General features: G+C 39.0%; 1 protein-coding gene across 6 annotated transcripts in view; it reads left to right on the plus strand.

The window, feature by feature from the left end:
• PDHX (pyruvate dehydrogenase complex component X) overlaps positions 1-22,916 on the plus strand; it is a 133,109-nt gene that overhangs the window by 83,595 nt on the left and 26,598 nt on the right. For 5 of the 6 annotated variants that reach the window (XM_037900016.2, XM_037900018.2, XM_037900014.2 and 2 more), the window contains 4 exons: positions 1,486-1,544; positions 5,891-6,049; positions 15,548-15,612; positions 17,818-20,873. In XM_037900016.2, the coding sequence (XP_037755944.1) occupies positions 1,486-1,544; positions 5,891-6,049; positions 15,548-15,612; positions 17,818-18,082 (548 nt within the window). In that variant the 3' untranslated portion in view covers positions 18,083-20,873. Of the gene's footprint in view, positions 1-1,485; positions 1,545-5,890; positions 6,050-15,547; positions 15,613-17,817; positions 20,874-22,916 lie in introns of those variants that run through there. The other variant, XR_006291756.1, reaches the window with a different exon arrangement.

Raw genomic sequence — 22,916 nt, forward strand, 5'->3', positions numbered from 1 at the left:
CCTAAGTATGTTAAACAAAACAAAACCACCTCTATTATGTTCATCTGACAAAAAGTGATTGCTCATGTGATGATTAATCTAGTCCATGTCAAGACTAAGCATGCATAATGGCTGTGATATGAGTTGGAGGTTTCAGTCTAATTCATAGAGGATGGATATTCAAAAACACAAATACAATCACTAGAGTTTATTCTAATCTTGTTGGTAGTCCTAGCCAGGAGGCCTGGGTTTGTGAAGCGATTAATACTGAATTCCCTATTGGCTCTAGCATCTGTTAACACCAGCTTCCCTTTGAGACACATAGGTGAGTGCAGGGCGGGTGTGAAGGGAGAGTTTTTCTTGATGTCCAGGAGGTTCCTGTTGTGGGAAGAAGACAGAGGATTTTGGTTTCTCCACTCCTCAGTCCAGCACTTTTGCAAATGCACTAGATCAACCATTAATATGTTCTCCTCTCCCCACCCCGCCCAAAAGACAGTTAAGCCACCAGATTGCTCATCAGCATTGATTAAAAACTGAACACACTTTTTTTTCCCCATCCTAAAATACACAGTAGGTCATTTTTGAAAACAAGGTATGTCTTTGCCTTTGGAAACAAGATATTTCTGTGGTGTGATATTTTCCCTGTCAAGTAAGAGAATTTTGGAGAACAGTTAAGTTGTTCCCAGAACAAACATTTCTTGTCAACTAATATAACTAAAATAATAGAAACTAATTGTTCTAAAGTTCATGAATCACAGTTCTCCTAATTGCTTGCCTCTCCATCCACATCTGCTGATTTAATTTTATCCTTTGTGCTTTAAATACTAGCGGAGCATTCAGTCATGGGGGATTTTTTTGGGTTTTTTTTCTACCTCTAATTTTTATTAGGGCATCTTGACTGCTCTTTCCTTTTCCTTTGCTTCTATGAGAGTATTCCCTGTAGTGTATTAGGCAGTGCTTTGTCCATTAGCATCTCCCTCATTGTCTGACACTTCAGTATGGAAACAAATAAACTGGATTTATAGTAGCAGCCGTGCTAGTCTGTAGCCACAAAAAGAATTTCCACTGAATGCATCCGATGAAGTGAGCTGTAGCTCATGAAAGCTTATGCTCAAATAAATTTGTTAGTCTCTAAGGTGCCACAATACTCCTTTTCTTTTTGCAAATAAACCGGAGTATCTTCTAGAGGAGACTAGACAGGTTTTCTCCTTTGTCTCTTGGGGAACTAATAGCACACTATTTCTGAACTGCTCTTACCTTGTGGTAATAGAAGCCTTGTGCTTTGTGTCTAGAGTTTATGCATTTTATATAGAGTTTACATGCTGTGATTATGTTGTTATAACCCAATTATTTAATAATTTGTGATAGTATGACTTTCTAAGAGCCCTAAAGACTAATTGACTGAAACGCTGGAATATTCAGTCATGAAACTGTCTGGTTTGTAATTTCTGGAGCTACACTAGTAACCACTACTCATAATATTTGTATTTATTTTTCCTCTTGCAGATGACATTAAAGTATCAGTAAATGACTTTATTATCAAGGCAACAGCAGTTACCCTCAAAGTAAGTAAATAATTTACCTTCAATAATATAGTTGTAGAATAAACTTTTTTTGAGGGGGACAAAAGAAGTATTGACAAAGCTTGGGAATACTACAGTACAACTGTATTTCTATGCATTACCTCTTTTTAGATGAAAGTATTGTGAGCATAGTAATAATGCTCCATGATCTGCACTGTGTATTGGTTTTTGACATGGAACTTAAGGTGTTGGCATTGACTTAATAAAGCCCTAAATGATCTATGATTAAGCTAAGATTTTGTCATGCATTTTTTAGTCTTCTTTTGTATGGCTGGTGTAGAGCAGCAACTACAATTTCATCTGAAGTTGGTTGAGTCAAATGGCTACATCCGCAGTAGCAGAATTTATTGCAGTAATATGGTGGAAGATGGCAGCCATTCTAAGTTAGAAATTCTCAGTGAATGCCATCAACTCGGCGACCGAACATCACTCCACGATCTCCCGGTCATCAGAGCAGTAACTCAACAATATTTTTAGTAAAAGTCAGGGACAGGTCATGGGCAAAAAAGAAAAAATGACAGAAGCCTTTGACCTCTCTGTGACTTTTACTGAAAATATCTGTGACAAAATGGGCAGTGAGGGCCCCGGTTCAGAGCTCCGGGCACCCCTACTGCCCACTGGGGCTTGGAGCTCCAAGGTTTCCTGTCCCGCCACGGCTTGGGAGCTCCAGCATCCCCCTGCAGCAGTTCAGGAATGGTGGTGGGACCCTGCAGTTTCCTGTCGCTGCTGGCTGAAGTCACGGAGGTCTCTGGAAGTCACCAATTCCATGACTTCTGCAACCTCTGTGGAAAAAATTGTAGCCTTCCCTATGATCTATATACCTGAGAGATTGCCTCTCTCTTTATGCCATATTGCTGAAGGTACAGAGACTCTTCTATGAAATTCAAAGGAATAGTAGAGCATTCTCTGTGAGAACACTTTGACTTTGAAACTTGCTCCCCTCTTTGGTCCAAAATTGCCTACATCTGATTACTTTAAGAATACATCGAAAAGCCTATCTTGTTGCCTAAGCATTTGAAAAGAGGAGAATTGGGAGGGTGTTTTTAATGGGGAGGAGTAATGTGTGGATTGTTTCCGTATTTTATTTGCATGTTGCTGCAAATAACTGATAGAGGATGGACTTGCTGTAGTTTAGTCATAATTTAGGGGGGGTTGTCTGTGTGTGTACACACACACACACACACACACACACACACACACACACACACGGATCGGCAACCTTTGGCACATGGCCCGCCAGGGTAAGCCCCCAGCGGGCCGGGCCGGTTTGTTTACCTGCCGAGTCCGCAGGTTTGGCCAATCGCAGCTCCCACTGGCTGCGGTTCGCCGCTCCAGGCCAATCGGGGCTGTGGGAAGCAGCGCGGGCCGAGGGATGTGCTGGCCACGTGCCAAAGGTTGCCAATCCCTGATATATACTATTTATTTTTGCAGTTTAGTTTATGTTGAGCACCCAAAGTAGATGAACAACTGCTCTTCCTACTGTATAGAAATCAAGTGAATGTTTTAGCTTAAGTGGTGGGGGCCTGGATTTTGGAATTGGGAGAAGTTCTGAGTGGCCATAGTGTATATTACACTGATAACTTTGAAGTTCTAGGGGGCCACAGATTTGTTGCCAAAATTAGGGATACTGTCTGTTTGCTAAATAGCACATAGCACAGTTTCTGTCTACAGCAATATACTAAAATGGAGAGTTCAAAATGAAAAATGTTCAATTTTTATGTATTCATTTCCTCTGTCAATAAAAGAATAAGTTCAATAATAGTATTAATGTTCTAAAACCCCCTTTTATATGATATGTATTGCAAAAACTTCCGAGTGCAAGTTAATACTTCTAACAGGTGCAGCCCGCTAACCTGGGGGTCTCTGCACTGCAGTTTGGAGGTGTGATTTTCAGGGCAGGTAGACAGACTTATGCTAGCTCAACACAAGAAAGTGGGCTAAAAATAGCATTGTGGATGTTGCATCTTATGGCAGTGGCGGCTGTCATGCTAGGCATCCATACTCCTATTTTTGATGTGCTAGTTCAAGCTGAACTAGTGCAAGTCTGTCTGCCCATGCTGGGAATCACATCTCCCTTCTGCAGTATAGATATACTCTTGAAGCCACTGTAGCAGGTGCCTTTCACAGTTTTGATTTTTTTCAATATGTTTTACCATATGGTGTAAGGATTATGCATGTTGTTCATTTGTTATTTAAAAGGGGATTTCTGCATTTATTATTACAGAATGATCTACACCAATCAATTTAGGAAATATGATTTTCTGTTCTTAATATCTGAATTTTAGTTGATTAGATTTTGCATTTTTGTTTTTTGTTGACTGTCATTGCTAATCCAGTGTTTGGCTCTTCTACTGAAGGATTAGATTGCTGCTGGGCATTAGAAAATCAGCAATAACATGTCCTCTCCAGGCTCTTATTAGAGTTCTCTGAATTTTCTTTAACTGGATGATGATGATGAACAGCTTGTTTAGTACATTGTGTATGTGCGCAGTTATAAATGAGTTGCCACAGAGGCTATTACTATTCCAGTTTTGATGCAGTTGATAACTAGCAGACGTTTGTGAATTAAAATATGTAAACTGGGGAGGGAGAATTGAATAGAGTATTTTAATGATGTGCTAATTTTATGTGTACATTACATAAAAGCTATTTATTGTTTTGGAAGATATTTAGTAGTCATAAGACTACTTCCACTCCATTATACTGTTGTGAGGTAAAAAAACAACAGCACACACTCAAATTTGATTTATTAACTTACAATGTTCAGAAATAATCAAATATATACATAGCATGTCAGAAATAAGCTTAGGTTAGTAGTAGCTTGTAAAAAAAAAAAAAATCCCAAACATTTTTGTTAAATGTTTGGGGATGTGGGAGATGGTTAATCAAAAAATAGAATTTTTGACAAAATTGCATGAAAAACTTGAAATTCAGAAAATTTTGATTATCTCTACTTGGTTTAATAGGAGATGTTTACAATTCCCTGGCTGCAAAATAAGAAATCACAATATCTTAATTCTTCTTTTCTTCATACACATAAGAAGATGATCTGAGAATGTTTATATGTTTCTTGCGTATTCTCCTCTTATGCAAATAGCCCAGAAGTACCATCTGTGGGATGACAAGGTAGAGATCTGAATGTTGGATGTTCAAAACAGTTTTTAAAAAAATCTTGCTTCAAAGTGCCAGCAAGATACCAAGTTTCAGCTTTTCAACTCCAGGTTATTTTATTATTTGGACTTTACAATTGCTAGATTGGCAGCCCTAGAGTCTGAAGCTTCATATAAACCCCCAGGTGTCCCTCTTGCTACCACTTGCCAGTGTATCTTACCCCATGATGACTTTAGACTACCAGAGAGTGAGGAAAGTTCAGTTCTTAGGCCAGTGATTGGATGGGCATTTCTACTGAGACATCTCCCCACTGGGAATTCGACTTTCTAATAACTCATTTCACACTGGACACAGAACAAACCTACAGATCATATATGTATGGTCACTGTGGACCAGGATTACTTTAAACTGGTGACTTAGACATGAAGGGCCAAATACCTTGTTACCAATTGCCTTAGTGATTCGTTATCGTTAATTGGTTAAGTCTGATCTGGATCTGTCCCTAGAAATATGCATGAGGCTTTTTTGGATAAGCGAACCTAACACCGATAATAGACTTCAGCCTATTGCAATGTATTCAGTTAAAACTCAACCAACTTTTTTGATTAGAGTGATACAAAAATGAGCAGGGCAAAAGCAATTAACATGACTATCCTGGTGTATGTTTAGTAGGATCTCTGCATCCCTTTTCCATTTTATTCTGTTCACTACCCTCTCATCTAAAATGTAAATACAGTATGTTGGCTCACGGTACTTTATGGTTGGCAAAAACCCCTCTGCTTTGTACTCTTGAATTTCAGGCATCCAAAAGGTGATACTTGTGAACGCCAAAGGAATTTGGAGGCTGCTGTTAGCATATCATTAGTTTCCCAGTGACCCGGAATGTTCATAAATATTTCTTTTTGCCCCCCTGCTGCACAATTTCCATCTCTGCAGCATACATTCGCACTTGCTGACAGTGTAGATATAAATAGATGCTAGCTAATAAAGTAGGTCTATTCTTAGAGTTACATGGCAAGTCTTTTATTATCCCTGTCTTGCTCATGGCAGTTCTGATGATAGATGTGACCTGTTCTCTCAAACAGCATTCTGTGTTTCATTAATTACTTTGGTGAATGCCTGTATATTGCTGTGCATTTTAAAGAGGTTTCCTTTTAATAATTGGCTGAACCATTATTCCTTTAACAGCTGGTTCTCTTTGTGTTTCTCTTTTCTAGCAAATGCCAGATGTGAATGTGACCTGGGATGGAGAGGGCCCCAGGCAGCTGCAATCCATCGACATCTCTATTGCTGTGGCAACAGACCGAGGTCTCATTACACCAGTCATAAAAGATGCTGCTGCCAAGGGAGTACAGGAAATTTCTGCATCTGCAAAGGTACGTCTCAGATGTACAGTAGGTTTAGGAATATCATGGCTGTTTAGCTTCTTGCAGCCAAGTGTATGGCATGACCCAGATGAACATGAATGATGATCTTAAAGCAGTTTTAAAATGGTCTTTAAAGCTGCTTTAGTGGTGTTGGGATTTTAAAATTATTATTAATATAGTAAGTCTCTGCCGTTCATTCTCTTAGCATTCTTTTTTAAATGCAAAGATAACTTAGCCATCAAATTCTGCAGTGAAATCCCAGCTAAACATGGCTCACTACAGTCTGTGAAATTGTGTGTCTTAATCGGAGTGATAGATTAAAAAACAACAACACAAATAAGTAATTTCAGATTTTTTAGTATTTGCAGTATTTTCTCCAGGCGCTAGGTGGGGGTGGTTTGTTTTATTGTAATTATTATATCCCTTGTTCGTGGCTGTGACCATTTGAGCATTCAACGCAAGTCATGAATGGAGTGTGCCTTGAAGGTGGCTTTAAACTAGCTCTGTACTTCCTAGAGCTGCATTGCCTTAAGCCAGGTGTAAATTAGAGCTACTTTCCTTTGTGGCAACTGATGCTAGGGGACTGTTGTGGCAGTTAGGAATTGCTTGGACTCAGAGATCCCCAACTACACCCTCTTGCTGTAGAAAGGAGGTAGTGGCTTAGGAGCCCTCCAGAGGGCAAATCCTACCCAAGCAGATAAGCAGTTATGGGTTTGTAAAACTGCCCACGTGCAGGAGTGAATCTGCCTCCACATATGTAAGTTCATTCTGTTTCAGAGCTACAAGAATTACAATAGCTTTGTTTTAACTGCATGGATTTTTTTTTCTGCATAATTGCACTGGAAGAAGTAAGAATTAATACTACTTAGTATATGGTCTTTAAATAATATCATCCCACAAAATGTACATGCAGTGGACTTCAGAATGTTCATTTTGATAAGTGTTGTCAAGGACACCCACACCCCCCAAAATATAATAATTGCTAAGGCCACGGTTTAGTCATGGGTATTTTTAGTAAAAGTCATGGATAGGTCACGAGCAGTAAACAAAAAGTCACAGCCAGTGACCTGTCCATGACTTTTAGTAAAAATACCCTTAACTAAATCATAGGTGCTGGGGAAAGTGGTGTGCTCCAGGATGCTGGTGCTCTTGTGGGAGGGGGTGCTCCAGCGGTCACTGCTCCTCTGTGAGTGGAGGGAGGGGTGTTCTGGTGGCTGCTGCTGCTCCTGGGAGCAGGCTGCCCCAAGGCCCTGTCGCCGCTGCTCCTGGGAGTGGGGCGGCCCAGGATGCCACAAGTGCCCTGGGGCAGCGCCCGGGACCGGATGCCTGGGGTCACTGGAGCAGCAGCCGGTGTGGCTGGTCCCAGGGCCGCCTCCACCCAGAATCCGTGACCTCCATGAAAGACTTGCAGTCTTAATCATTGCTAAATGAGAATGTTTTGTTGGATAGGATATTGAAGTCACTTCACTGATCCACCAGTTAGCCAAGGAGCCAGGGTAGCAATATAAAGCTTTAAATTCACCCATTTACCTCCACTTCAGTGTTTTGAGGGTTTATATGTGTTTTAACTGCTTTCACCAAGAGGTGGCCAACTTTCAGATCTCCCTTTCTGTGGTATAGTACATAAAAGTGCATTGAACCAGCTTGTGAAGTAACAAGGTGAAAACTCCAATTACCAATAGTGTGTGGGAAATGCAACTTCTATTCCTATCACAGACACCTTGAAATGGGATGCATTATTGAAAACCACAAACCAGTATTGCAACACCTCTGAGGTGAGGACAGAACACTAGCATAATACTTACAAATGTGATGCTGTTAATTTAAACGTTTTTCATTTCAACTAGTAATTCCTATTAAATGTGGTATGCATTACCAGCTACCGAGTGTCAGTACTTCAAAATCTACCATGAACAAGGGCTGCAGGATCAGCCCAACTGTGAATATCCACATAGAAAAGTGTAGCAATAATTTTGGTTTGCTAATTTCTTACACTTCTGCTCTATGTTGTTGAAAAATATTGTTTTATTTTATTCTATAGTGAGAGGTTGTGAAACCTGCGGCAGCTTCTTTGATAGTTTCCCTTTATAGGTTGGCAGATGCGTCATCTGATGGCTGGGTTATATCTGTGTCCCCTATTGCCCCATGTTAATTCTGCCTTATTTCCAGGTCATGTGCATATGAAATCATCTTGCTTTAATCATGAGTGCTTTTATTACACATAAGCATATGCTCATGGTATCCCTATTATATGGACAAGAACTGTTCCCAGGGATGTTGTTCTCTGGTTCAGTAACTACTATAGGATAATTTTTTTGCCATGCTCAAATTTTCTGTATATCTCTGGCAATTTTTACATTTATAGTATGCTGTCATCTTTTTATAATAGCTTAGGTATGCTTGAGTCATTGTTCTTGAGAAAGATACAAGGATAGTGCAAACAAACTTGGTCATTCTGTACACAAGCAAGGAAAACCAACTTGTTTCTGCTTTGATATATTGCTATTCTAGTTTAAATAATCTGTTTGGTTTTTTGTTTAGTCAGAAGCCATTAAACATCTTAATTCTTAGTCCTTACATGTACTCATTAGATGGCACAGCTTTTGAAAGCTCTTGACTGTAACATGCCCTATGAGCATCTACAAGGTACCAAGAGCAGCATCATCAGAGATGGGATGTTATTTCCCTTCATTCCACACCTCCTCTAACTCCTGTCCTATCCCAGTTAGGTTTAACTCATAAATTGTATCATTACAAGTTTTAGGAATTTTTCTAATGGGTTTTGTCCCTAGGGAACCTTAGCTTTTACTTTTAGTGGACAAAACCCATTAGAAAAGTTCATAAAACTATTTGTTCCACTTGACAGTAACACATTAGGTCAACTTCTATACAAGGAAACTATGCTGAAATCAGTGTCGGCCTGCATTTGTCATTCTTCTCTTCGGGTGAAGGTAGAGTTGTTGCAAGATAAACTTTCACCTTAAATTATGAAAATGAGATGCTTTATGGTTAGAGAGACAAGGTGGGTAAAGTGATATCTTTTTATTGGACCAACTTCTCTTGGCTAAAAGGACGAGCCTTCGAGCTTACATAGAATGCTTTTTCAGGTCTGAGAAAAGTACTCAGAGCATCACAGCTAAATACAAGGTGGAACAGGTAAGGAGTTATCACCTTTCTCAGACCTGAAGCAGAGCTCTGTGTGGCTTGAAAGCTTCTCTCTCGCACCAACAGAAGTTGGTCCAATAAAAGGTATCACTTTGCCCACCTTTTCTCTCTGATATCTTGGGACTGTCAACAGCTACAACACTGCAGATATACCTAATAGTTGTGATAAAATTAATTTAAATCCTGTCTCAAGTTGTAATTATGACTTTATCATAAATTACCTTGGGCAGATGCCATTATTATCAATGGAAGTAAGGTCTTATATCAGAGGCACATTCAGTGGCACTTGTGTTCATAAAAATACTTTATGCTTATATAGTGTTTTACAGTTTCAGAATATTGTACAAACATTAATCTGTAACTTGATAAAAACAGCTATATCACAAGGGAGTTATGAAGATTAGTTCATTACTATTTATAAAGTGCACATGATTCTCTGCAAGAAGGTGCCATAAAAGTAAAAAGTATTAAAGCAAGTATGCAGAGTAAGTATTATGCACATTGTAATATAGAGAAGCTGAAGCACAAATGTAAGTGAATTCCCCAAATTGACATGTGCTGGAAGTAGGGCCTAAGGCAGCTGGCCTGCTCAGGGTGTCTTTCTCTATCTGAGCCTGTGGACCAGGCTCTGAGTACCTTGACTGTCCTACAGGAGTCATCCTTTTAGACTGACAGCAGAAGCAACATCAAGGCAGACAAAAGCAGATAAGAAAGTAGGAAATGTCTGCAAATTTTTGATCTTTTTAGTAGAAAAGCGGACTATCTGATGTTTTGCACTGCATGCAAAGTTCCAATTCATAAAGGAAGAAACATCTAGAAGCATCACCATGTATGGAGAAGAATAGAGAGAGCTTGATACTTCTGCAGATTTTCTGTAGGCAAACAGGTGACTATGGAAGAGGAGTTTGGTAGAACAACAGTGCTACATAAGAGGTACCCCCTTTGTAATTTAACTAAATCATTTACATCTGCTAATACGCTGCTCTTTGCTCTGGATGATCCAACTCTCCATTTCTACCTTGAAGCAAACCTAAAATCTACCTTCTTACAGTATAAGTACCAGAACATATTTTACTTGAATTTACTGAAATTTATTTTGTTTCTGAACAAATTACACACAGCTTTTCCTTTTCATCCTTTGAGTTTTTCAAAGCAAACCTCCAAAAAACTAAATGAGTGGAAATTCTTTGGGCCACATTCTGATGCCCTGACACTGAATTGTACCTCACTCTTTGAGCAGTCCCTTCAATGTCAGTAAGAATCTTAGAGTCTGGTCCTTTTCTCTCTTTCTCCAAGTTGGTATTGAAACATTTTTAGCCTATTGTAAGACATTGTTCAGTTCACACTGGCTATTATAATATAAGTTTTTGAAATGTAACGTTGCCCTCTGTAACTTGCCCTTTTTCATAACAAAAAATAACATTTTCTCCACGGGAAAAAATAAGAGCCTGAAAAAGGAAAGGAAAATGGATTTATAACAAAGGTTATTTATTCAGATGTTTAATGTTGCATTTTGAACCGTGGCTATCTGTAAACTCATTGTTTATGAACTCATTAAAACTCCAAACTATTATAATAAGTAAAAACATTTATAGAGCTGTTTGGCTTTTGAATCCTTTCCTTCATATCTGTGAAGTCCCTAAGATAGGTGTAACCCATTAAAAGATGTTTTGTAGTTAGGATTTGTTAATATAACACACTGCATTCTAAACACAACCATTCACAAAAGACTTTCCTGCTTCTCATTCATGTGTAGTACAACATGCAATACCTTACTGAGAGTTCTTGTAAGCTTTTGTTATAAATAGTGTTTTCCCATTTGGTATCATTATGGTAGTTTATTTCTAAATTTCGTTTTGTGAGCAATTTAATGGCTTAACTGTTATCACTTCTCAGAGAGAGATTCTGTCTCAGAAGTAGTTTACAAAAAAACAGAAATACTTAATAATCCAAGAGGACTGACTGGTGCAAAGGACTAATAACAAAATATGTGTTTATCCTTTAGGTCACTGGTTGAAATCTAGCTGAAGTCACTCGTGACTAAAAAGACCGTTTGGTAGCGTGTGTGAAATGAGTTGATGATTCTCAGAGAGACATGGTGGGTGGAGTAATATCTTTTATTGGACCAACTTCTTTTGGTGAAAGAGACAAACTTTTGAGCTACTCAGAGCTCTTCTTCAGGTCTAGGAAGAGAAGAAGAGTTCTGTGTAGCTTGAAAGCTTCTCTCTTTTACCCACAGAATGTGGACCAATAAAAGGTTACCTCACCCACCTTGTCTGTCTGATATCCTAGGACCAACATGGCTACAACAGCACTGTAAACAACAATTAATGAGTTGGATTCATTTTCTAGGGGGCAAGTGACTGCATCACCAAAAAGAAAATCACCATATCTGGCACTAATTGGACAGATTTATAAGAATTTTTAGAATTTAGAGACTGAAAAGACCAGTTTGACCAATTAAACATGTTAGACCAACCAGTCCACCTCTATATGGCTAATGCAATATTATTTGCTACAGTTTGTATTAGTGCTTTGTCCAATTTAATTCCAAGCGATTGGGCTTGCACCACTTCCTTAGAGACTATTTCACAGGCAAATGGATCTTGCTATCAGGAAGTTTTTCCTGATATATAGGCTGTATTTTCCTTTTCCAAATTTGATACCATTGCCCCTCATTCTGATATCCCTGTATACTATAATAAATAATTCTTCCCCATCTTTAGTGTTTACATATACCAAATTTTTATAGACTGTTAAGTTTCTATTCTTCGTCCTCCCCAGTTATCACTAGCCAATTGCAGACATATTTATCTCTTTTAATCTTCCTTCATAAATGAATCCTTCCAGCCCTTTCAGCATTTTGTTACTTTTCCTCTAACCTCCCTCTAATTTGTCTTATCTTTATGATGATTGGGTACCCAGAACTGAACTTGGTATTCCTGGAGCAGTCACACCAACATCTAGGACTATTATCTCCCACTCCATGATTCGATGCCTTCATCTATGTAGCTTGGAATTATATTTGGCCTTTTTGCAGCCGTTTCTCATTGAAATCTCATTTTAGATCTGTTGTTCACTCTTACCCTGAAGTTTTTCAGTAGTGCTGCTGCCACGATTTCTTCCTCCCATTGAGCATCTGCATTTGACAATGTTTTTCTCCACCTGTATTAGTTTGCTTTATCCTAATTCATATATTGTGTAGTTTTCTACTCACATTTCTGATATTTCTAGTTCCTTTTGCATTATTTCTCTGTCCTCACTGTAGTTTCCCACTACTTCCAGTTTAGTAGCCTGTATGAATTTCATTAAGTAAGACCAGTCCTTAAAACTGATCCAGAAATGCCCCATTAGAACCTCCCCCAACTCTATACGTTGCTGGTTATAATTGCCCATTGCTCGTGGCCAGTATTCAGTCCACTTGACAAAGATTTTATCCGAGCAATTTTTAAACTCAGTGCAAAATTCTGTACAAAAATCCACATAGATTACATCCATATGCTCCCCTCATCCACAATTTATCCCCCCAAAATTGCCAAACAAGCGTGATTGGTTTTCTTCTTTATGGAAGAGATTCTCAAAGGCACAAAGGGCAGTTAGTTACCATGGCAGATAGGTGCCTAATTCCCATTTGTGCCATTGAAAATCTCCCCCATATCTCCTTATATTCTCCTTCTTGACCTTCCACTAGAAAGACTGAAGTTTGGATGGTCATAGAGACTGCATCACCCTCTTACCTCTGTGGCTGGCTGGTTCAACAAGGTCAGAGTTATGGTACAATGGCAGCAGAGCATGAGGAAATTTGAACAGCCTCTGTACCTGTTCTGTGCATAGTGAACTTTATGTCTCCAAGGCTGTTGATACGGTATTGTTCACATACACAAAATTCACACAAAAAGCGTCATATCACTGTCACTTATTCATGGATTCATTCTCTGTGGACTTTAAAGAAACTTGGTGTCCTGAGGAGCGATTTGAAGGTGTTATGGATCACTTAAGGAAAGGGAGGTGAAGTAACTTGCCCAAGGCCTCTCAGCAGACAGGAAGAGAACCCAGGCCTCTGCCCTAAACCTTAGATCATCCTGCCTTACCTAGGATTTTATGTTTTTTAACAAGAAAAGCTTTCAGTTTATTTCCCATGACTTTTTAGTTAAAGTAAATTTTTGGTCCTTTTTCTTCCAAATAAATCCCACATATACTGTTATCAGAACACTTTTATAAAGGGAGCAATGTAGTTTGAATCTTTTTCAATCAGATTAACTAAACCTAAATATTCCTTCATATCTGATGAAACTGTGGGAAATCCATCATTTGTTTTGTTGCCTCTAGCAAGGAAAAAGTATACAGACTGCATTCCCTCCACTCATATTCTTGAGGTCTTAGTGTAGATCTGAGCCCATCTTTCTCTGATTTTTCAGAAAAAAGCAACTGTTTCCAAAATTACAATCAGAGGGAGATGGGCTCAGACCTGCACTAGAATTTTGAGAATATAGATAAAGGCAATGCAGTCTGTGTACTTTTTTCCTTTCTGTAGGTGACAAAGCAAATTAATGTATATAAAAATACAACTAATTTAAAAAATTAAGATAAAGAATAAAAGCAATACTTAGAGGAGGGCAATAGAGGTAGGGAGGGAAGGAAGTTCGCAGAGAGGAGGTGTTGGGAGCATGCATTGAATAGGATCAGTCAGATAGTTCCAGGACAGCATCCCACATCTCTGAAAGCTTTTTCCTGGGTATTTGTTACCGTATTCAATTCTTTCCATGGTGACCACGCTTACAATGTGTATGCTCCAGTCTTCAGTCATTGGTCGCTGTTTGGATTTTCACTTTTTTTAGTGCTAGTCTTTTAATAATTATTAGTACTCTGCTAAGCCAAAGTTTTTCAGATTTATTCAGCTTCCAACGAACATCCGTTAGGTTCAAAATTACATGTTTAGTTTGCAACACAGTTTTGATAGAAAATAATTAATTCTTCAATTAAGTTCTGCCCAAAACATATGGACATAGGAGCATTCCCATAACATATGGGATAAGTTAGCACCTGCTGAACCACAGAGCCAACATTCTTCTGACTTAATCCCTCTATGACTCAGCTCCCCATCTATAAAAAGCGGGTAATATCCCCCTCCCCATCTCCCAGGGGTGTTGTGAGGATGGATTAATGTTTGCGAAGTGCTGAGAGACTATTGTGATGAACGCCATAGACAAGCCCATTTGAAAACTAATAATTCTGCCTTTAGAGCAGGGTATGGATAGTGTGCAGCAAATAAGGCCTTGGGCAACATGCTGAATAATGAGGAGAAAACAAAATATTGAGCAGAATAGCAGCTCATTAAGTGAGCACTGTCCATCCAGTGTACTGAATGAAATAGGGCTCCTATGGGTCAAACATAGTATGTGATCATGTAATTAAAGACTGTATAGTAATGTGTATGCAGAAGGGGGCTAAATTAAGGCATTTCCTAACTTTTGAGTGCTTGACATTGTAATGTTAATAATATTCTTTTAGTGTATTTTTTGTGTGTACTTCCTTAGGTTTTTAAGAAAGCAAACTAGAAAAAAAACCAACAAATTTAATTATCTGACATCATATTGACACACGGTTCATCAGCAGGTTTCGCTCTCTCACACAGACCCCTTCTACTAAACTAACAGAGTAACTGATAGAAGTAGTAGGTTATCATCCTGTGTGTGGACCAGCCCTACAGGAAGATGGGACACTTTGCCAGTGGGTTTCCCAGATATTTGCTTATAGCAGAAGAATGGTGAGACTCAGGAATCGTGGGTTCCATTTCAGGCTCTGGAGGAGGGTGTGCTCTAGTGGGTACAGACTCTTCTGCCTGCTTTGCCTACACTTGATCCCTTCTGCTCTATCCTCCCCAACCTGCCCCTGTTCCAGTCCTGACTCATCCACATCCCGGGGTCCTCATCCCAGTTCTGCTCTCCTTGCCTATCCAGCCCCAATCTCTCCTCAGGATTCTCATCCAAGTCTCATTCTCTTTGTCTGTCCAGTCCTAGTCTCCACATCCAGGCTCTCTGTCAGAGTCTCAATCTTTCTTTTGAATGCCGGCCAGTGCCAGTTACCCCCTTCCCGTTCCTCATCCAATCTCTCTGGCTACCAGTCCTAGTCTTCTTCCCCAGACACCTCATCCAAAATGTCTGACCCCTCACATCTTGCACAATTGCAGCAGCTAATCATTTTCAATGTCATATTTAAATAGCAAAACTATTTGCCTCAAATATTTGTGTAGACCAAAAAGCATAGAGGGAATTTTACTAATATTCTGTGTGAGCGGTATAACTTGGTCTGGGATTTTATTTTCTATCTTCACTTTCTTAGGCTCTCGCAAAGAAAGCAAGAGATGGAAAACTGTTACCTGAAGAATACCAAGGAGGATCTTTTAGGTAATTTTTTTTTTTTACCAATTTAATAGATACAATATGAGCTTAGAGCTACGAATGGCTCTCAGATATTCAGATGTGCATTAACACGTCACATTATAAAATCAGCCAATGTATCTGTGAAACCACATTGTGATTTTGAAAAGAGATGCAGCGATTTACACCTGCAAATTAGAGAGGATAATCTAGGCCTGAGATTCCTATATCAAAAGAAGAATCCTCACAGTTTTCAGACAGGTTCACCTTGATACAGTCTGTTGAGAGGAGAAAAAGGGTTTTGGCTTTTATTTTGCATGTCTGTCCATCTGCAGGAGATTCTGTTTGTTTATTATATTTAGTAGTTAAGAAAACACAGAGTCAAATATTTACTTTATAATGTAAATATTAAGCTTTAAAAAAAATTAAAATGCCTTTTTATTGCAAAGACACGACTACTGCAATGTAAACCAATGTACTCTCGCCTCATTTAACCCAGCCTTGCAGAAAAAGGTCTCCAGCCAAACAAAAGCTGCTCCATAGCTGGGAAATAACCCTCCTTAGTCCACTCTGATCTTTGAGATGTAAACTTCAAAACTTAAATGGGACAATTTACATGTATTTAGCAGTTATGCCCCCACCCCCCATTTTTTTTAAATGTACAAAAAGAAATGAAATGATTTGTGCTAAACAAAATGTTAACATTTAAATGCAAGGCAATACAGAAGTTAAGTTTCTAACAAATTTTATATTGGCTTCCTTGAACATATGCTGATTGAGTTTTTTGTGGCTTAATGTGCATCTTAATATATTACACTTATGAGAAACAGAACACTATTAAACAGAGAGTGGTTAACGTTACTGTGGAAACCTGAACTTCATGACTTTTTAAAGTGATTAAGTGTGATTTTTTTTTTCAACTGTGCAGAATTATGGTATTAACACAAATCTTTGCATTTACAATGGATAATTGGTGACTATAAAAATGTGCTGGGACACACTAGTAATAAAGCTCTTTTACAGAGAGAGATCCGTTAATATGGGTAGTATAATTGGACTACACCAGCCTAGAGCACAGAACTATTTATTTTGCATGGTGTTTTCAGGCTGAAGCAGCTGTCAAAAGAAAATATCTCCTAGATGATCATAAGCATTTCAGCAGAAAAAGCTAATGGGAATCCAGCAGTGCAGGGATGGATGTCCTCATTAACAGAAATGGCTTTAGCGGGGGGAGAAGAAAAAACACCACCACACAGGTTTCAAAGGAAGGATGATAAATCTAAAAATAAATGGAGGCATTGGGCTAGATCCTTCCTGTAGCAAGTCATAAAGTCATCGTGGGGTGGTATTGAGTCACCGTAATGGCTTGTATGCCACCTCCAATGAGTGAAATAGGGGCATGCCCTTGGGAAACAGGATAGGACCAGGGTTTACCTGTGCCCCAGTGATACCCAGCTGCTGTAATGGTACACTGGCATTACCAGTAGCCTTTGTAAATTGAAGCACCCCTCAGTTACATCTGGGGTCCAACCTGGCACACATCTGGCCCAGGCTCAGGTGAGGTGCAAAGGTGGCTTAAAGCTTGCACACTCCTCAGCAGTGGTGTGTACTCATCATCTGACCACAAGGATTAGGGCTTATAGATTCTATATATATTTGCATTGAGGCGCAATAGCTAGTCCCCCTCCTCCCTGCACTCTGCCTCTTTCGTCTTTGTGCTCGTTTCTTTATCATACTTTTGTGAAATATTAGACAGTAGGTATTCTGTGAATCATTAGAACTTCGCTATGGTACAGGAGCCGAATTCAAATGCTAGATTGAGTTTTGCATCATATCTTTTATGCGCTTCCCTGCATCAGGCAACACCTTACCCAGCAGATAGGATTCATTCATAGGAGACAGCAGGCAGAGATTTGACTGCTGCCATCCCACTGGGTTTATTCCAGGGTGAGGGTCACTATAAATTGAAATCAGACTCCCATTGTTAGAGGCTGCAGTTGTGATGTGCTGAATGGGCCTTTTCGCAGATGCCTGGAACTAGGCCTCCTGTTCAGCCCATACCTCTCATTTTTTGGGCAGCGCTAATCTGTCTGGAGGAAGAAGAGGCTGCCACTGCAAATTCCCTTAGTAGTGACTTTTCGACAGCTGGGTGTATCTCGGTTGTGTGACGATGTGGTGATATCTTCCTGTAACACGTACAATATGTACATAAACTCTTCCCCCTTCCTTTAGCATTTCCAATCTGGGTATGTTTGGCATCAGTGGCTTCATTGCCGTCATAAACCCTCCTCAAGCCTGCATCCTAGCTGTGGGGCGAGCTCGACCCGAACTCAAGATTGTGGAAGATGAAGAAGGGAACGAGAAACTTCAGCAGCATCAGCTTATGACAGTGACATTGTCAAGCGACAGTCGGATGGTGGATGACAAACTGGCTTCAGTGTTTCTGGAGTCCTTGAAAGCAAACCTAGAGAATCCGATACGACTTGCCTTACATTAAACTGATCAGGGATTGGCTCCTTCTTTGGCAAAATACAGAACAAGGTTACAAACTGTTCCCCCCTCCTCCCCCGCTGCCCCAGAGAAATAACGAATACTAAGCATGAGGGGGACAATTAAAATATTTAATTTATTTGAATTAACTTGAAAGACTCTTCAGATCCACCTTTGTGACCATTTCCAGCTCCCAAGTTTTATACTGTAAAACTGAAATAGTTAAATATTAAAATAGAGTTAATGCATTAAAGTTCTTTCACTGCTTAATAGCAACTGCACCAAATTTAAACACGTACGTTACTGTTTAGTTAGAGAGAGAAGTTGAGAAAACCTTGAGACATTTGAGTGAGAAACGTGAAATCAAAAAGGGAATGAGACAATGCTTTGTTTAAGGACTAAACAACTAGCTTTCACAGTGAGGAAAGCAAACGGCATGACTAAGCAAGATGGCCCTATAAATCCCAATCATCATTAAGAGAATCAAACCAGCTACCAGCTCAAGCAATTATTTTAGCTATTTAATATGTGAAGAGGGTTCCAGCTAAAATCTTCTGTCAGAGTTGGGTGATATAAACTGTGAGAGCTCTGAGGTTTTGACAAGGATTTTGCTAGGGGTTCTATTTGACACTAGATAAGTTACTTTGGTTTGGTGACACATGACCCTATATAAGTTACTTTAGTTTGGTTCATGTCACAAACTCCACTGTTCTTGACCTTCTACTTTACTATGAGCTTTTCCAGATGAAAATAACAGAGGGCAGAAAAATTCTAGTGCACAAACCCCAAAGTACATAATGGATGTAAATGGAAAAACTCAAATAAAATAAAATATTAAATAGCCTATTAGCATCTAAAAGCTGGATTTGAAAATGCATTTAGCATTAGATTAATTAAAAACACATTTAAAGTGTGTGTGGGTATGCACTTCAGTATTTTAAGATCTCTACTTAATGTAGTGTCCCACAATGGAGACAAATAAATTTAATAAATGTGTCAGTAGGAGTTTTGTCATTTACTTCAAAAGAGCCAGGATTTCACCCTAGATATTTTTATCATTACAAACTTTCAATCTGCAATAAATTGTGAAAGTGATACTTTATTGTAATAATTTATTGGGTTAAAAAGTAGTCATGAGTTACATTAAATAATTTAAACATTGCCCTGTATCAAAATTTAATTGGTGTGTCCTTGTTTGACTATCGCAAATTGTAATAGTGCTTTTGCAGTTGTTCCATGGTATTGTTACCTGATGTGTAACTGAAAATTTAAGTATGTTTTGCAGACTGAATACCTTAATGAAAAATGATCTTTCTATCACATAGTGGTACCAACTTCTTCATCAGACCTGAGTGGTGAAGGTCAGATTTTGCATACACAACATTTGCTCAATACATCCCTTCTTCGAATGGAATGAATGAATGTACAATCACGAAGTGCATATCATAAGTAGATGGATACTGAATTCTAATTCAGTTTGAGGCTGAAGAACAGTAGCCTTGTATTTGGATTAGCACAATGGAATCCCTATTATGATAGTTTACTGTTATGTCATATGGAAACAATGGGGATTTCCAATGAAATAATTCCAATGAGGGGATCTGGTGACAACATAAGCCACTAGTGCCCCATTCAAGTCCTGGAGTCTGTCACCATTAGAGCCACCATATTTTGTTGTATGTAATTCACTACACCAATTTGTTCTTTAAGATCCAAACTTCTTAAGTATTTATTTACTCACCAAGTTGTTGCAATACTTACAATAGTAAGTGTATGTCTAAAACTTATGTCAATGCTCAGGTTGGAGTTTTCATGAAACTAGTTTGCTTCTTTAACTGATATAGCGTGAATGATGCAACATGAGAAATTTATAAACTATCAATCTGACACTGTATTTCTGATTACTTACATAGGGTTTACTATGCTATTATTCGTGTACCCTTTTTGTATTGGCAGAATTTTGTTATTGATAACTGAGATTTTCAAACTTGGATGCTTTTTAGGTTCTTAATTTTTAGACACCTAGACATATATTTTCTGATTTTTTTCAGAGGTGTTGAGCAGCCCCAGGTCCCACTGAAGACAAAACATCTACATATATAGTGCCCTTGGTAATAATGAAGTTGAATAGGTTCTAATGTGTTTGGATAGCTAAATTTAGTCTGCTTAGTAAAATTCGCCTTGTGATTTTAAATCTGGTATCTATTCTTCATTTCCTGTCCTAAAGGGAAAGTGGGGTTCATGTATACTGGTCAACAGTTGTATGTTCCACCCCGCAGGAGGCCACAGTTCAGTGGCAGGCAAAGTGATTCCTACTTAAAATTTATACAGTCAGCATAGTTTGCAAATCGCTTTGGAGCCACTGGAAGATGCTTCTGTCATAGCCATGCAGATTAACTTCAGTGTGTGACATGTTGCTAACCCCTTCACAGCATGCAGAATGGTTACCTGTAAGCATCCCAACGTTGTCACTGGATTGAAACATAGTTGGTGACGTATGATATGTGCTGCCCGTCCGACTGAAGAAAGTCTGAACAAGTGAAAATGTCTTGTGGTTTCAACCTAGTTCCAAGGAAATGCGTGTCCATATTACAGAGTAACCACACCATTTGGCACAGCAAATGACTGCTACAAGAGAAATGGAACAGCAAAAGTGGTGCTTTTTAGTATTAAAATATACAGCAAATATTTCATTCTGAAAAACTTAGATTTAAAAGTATTGTGGATAAGATGTTTCAGAAGTGTCTTAATGGTTAAAAATTAAATCGTTTTACTTTAAATAAAAAGCTTCAAAAGTATCAAATACCTCATGCGTTGTTCTTTGTGAATTTACCTTTGTCAATATCTTTGTCATATCTAAGCAAGAGACTCATGAAGAAGTGATCCAATTTCGTAGAAAGGAGGAGTCAGAAAATTGAAAATAGAGATCTATGAACAGTGTACTAACATTTTCTGCTGGGAACATGCTTCCTGGGAACAGGGATATGCTTGAATGTTGTGGTGGGGGGAAAGAGTTCCATACAGCTTTACTTTGAAAAGAGAAATTGAGAAAGAGGACCAAAAATAGATAACATATTTTGCTTCAAATGCATTCTGTGCTTGACAGCATGTCAGAAACAGTATGTACCTTCCCTATACTAATTAATCCCTAATTATGTTATCAGTGTAGATGACTTTCTTTCTGAGACTCTTTTTTTAATCTATTGTCTCTGGAATCATCCCAGATGTGAATCTCTAAAATAACGTGGGTACTGCAAAATGATTGGATAACACTATTTTTCCCCTGAACCTCTTGTCTAGTGTGTTGATTTATTCCTACACATAATACAATAGAACCTCTTTAGATCCCACTAATGACGAGACCTATTAAACATTACAAAGTTCTGCTTTTTTATCAGGCAAGCCAAAAATTTGATGTCAAGGATTCTGTATCAACACTGCCTTTGTGGACATGGACCCATGTATTTTGTGTGTGTTGTTGTAGTGAGTAAAAATTGCAGTGTTTTAGGTGGAGAAAGGAATATATGTGGTATATTAATGAGAGAGCAACAGTTGTATAATTCTGAGCCAGTGGAGCAAAGTATCCTACAGGCCTTTGTCTCAATGTGAAATAGTCAATGCAATAGATGAGTGAAAGTATGGAAATGGGTTGATAATCTGATACAAAGCCTTACTGTGCTAATTGTTTGTTGGTTTGAAACTGACTCATGCTGTTATTGAGAGAGAATTACTATTTGGTGGCTGCATGGTGACCTGTGGGAAATGAATCGATGGCTTCAGGTCAGATGCCCACAATGCAAAACACAGCAATGTAACTGAGCCCATGCGGACAGTCTCGATGAAGCAGTAAAGGATTGAGTAGAGATAAATTACCTCCTCACCCCCACATGTTATCCAGAAATGAGCCATGATGGGGAGCAATGTGTGGGAAGCTTGCATAGCTGCCCCCTTTGCTGTAGCTGTTCTGTGAATGAGGACCTTGCTCTTCAGGACTGACAATCCAGCATCTTTCACAAGTACGATATTCACTAACCTTCAAAGAGATTGAAGAGTTCCATTGGAGGAGTGATTGATGGAGACTAGATATGACTTAGAATTACACTGTGGCAAACGGCAGCAAAGACACTTGAAAGCTGCAGTGACTGAAAGAGGGCAAAGCCTTCCAATGCTTGTCCCACAAAGAAAATAAGGCATGTTACTGACATCTCTCTTGCCAGGCCAGACGGGCCTTTAGGCAAACAGTTTATCCAATACTCCCAAGATATCTGGGCTAGTGACATGACAGCTCACACTTCCTTTACTCGCTTGGCTTCTCTCCCAAGAGTTCTCTTCACTTTTCCACTAGACCATTTTGTCCTGGCCCATTATAGGCTGCTACAGGTTTGTGGGGTTTTTCCCCCTCCACTAAATTCCTTGGAAAGTACTGTACATTGTGATTTCCTTGGAAAGCACCTCCTGGACATGCACATCAAGGGAGTGCTCTCTGTGTGTGCACAGAAACCCTCTTTGGCTTATTCCAGGACCATATACAGTCCCCACAGCTGTGGAAGACAGAAAATTATGCTGGAGATTGATACGCAAATGCAGAAGAGAGAGACTTTGTTTTTGGTATTCCACCAGGCTAGTCCCCTACTACAACTATTTGTAGGAGAAGTGCTGGATCAATAGCAAACATTCTTGGAAGCAAAGTAGCAATGTGGTGTGGTCTTTTGCATACCAATACCCATAGTGCTTGCTTATCTCATACAGCTGCTTGATGGCTGTAAAGATTTGAATGCATGATTATGTGCGGCATTCAAAGTTACTTGAAGTTAGGTACTGTATTTTTTTTCCTTTTATTG

This window comes from Chelonia mydas, chromosome 6 (genome assembly GCF_015237465.2).
Source record: "Chelonia mydas isolate rCheMyd1 chromosome 6, rCheMyd1.pri.v2, whole genome shotgun sequence".
Lineage (NCBI taxonomy): Eukaryota > Metazoa > Chordata > Testudines > Cheloniidae > Chelonia > Chelonia mydas.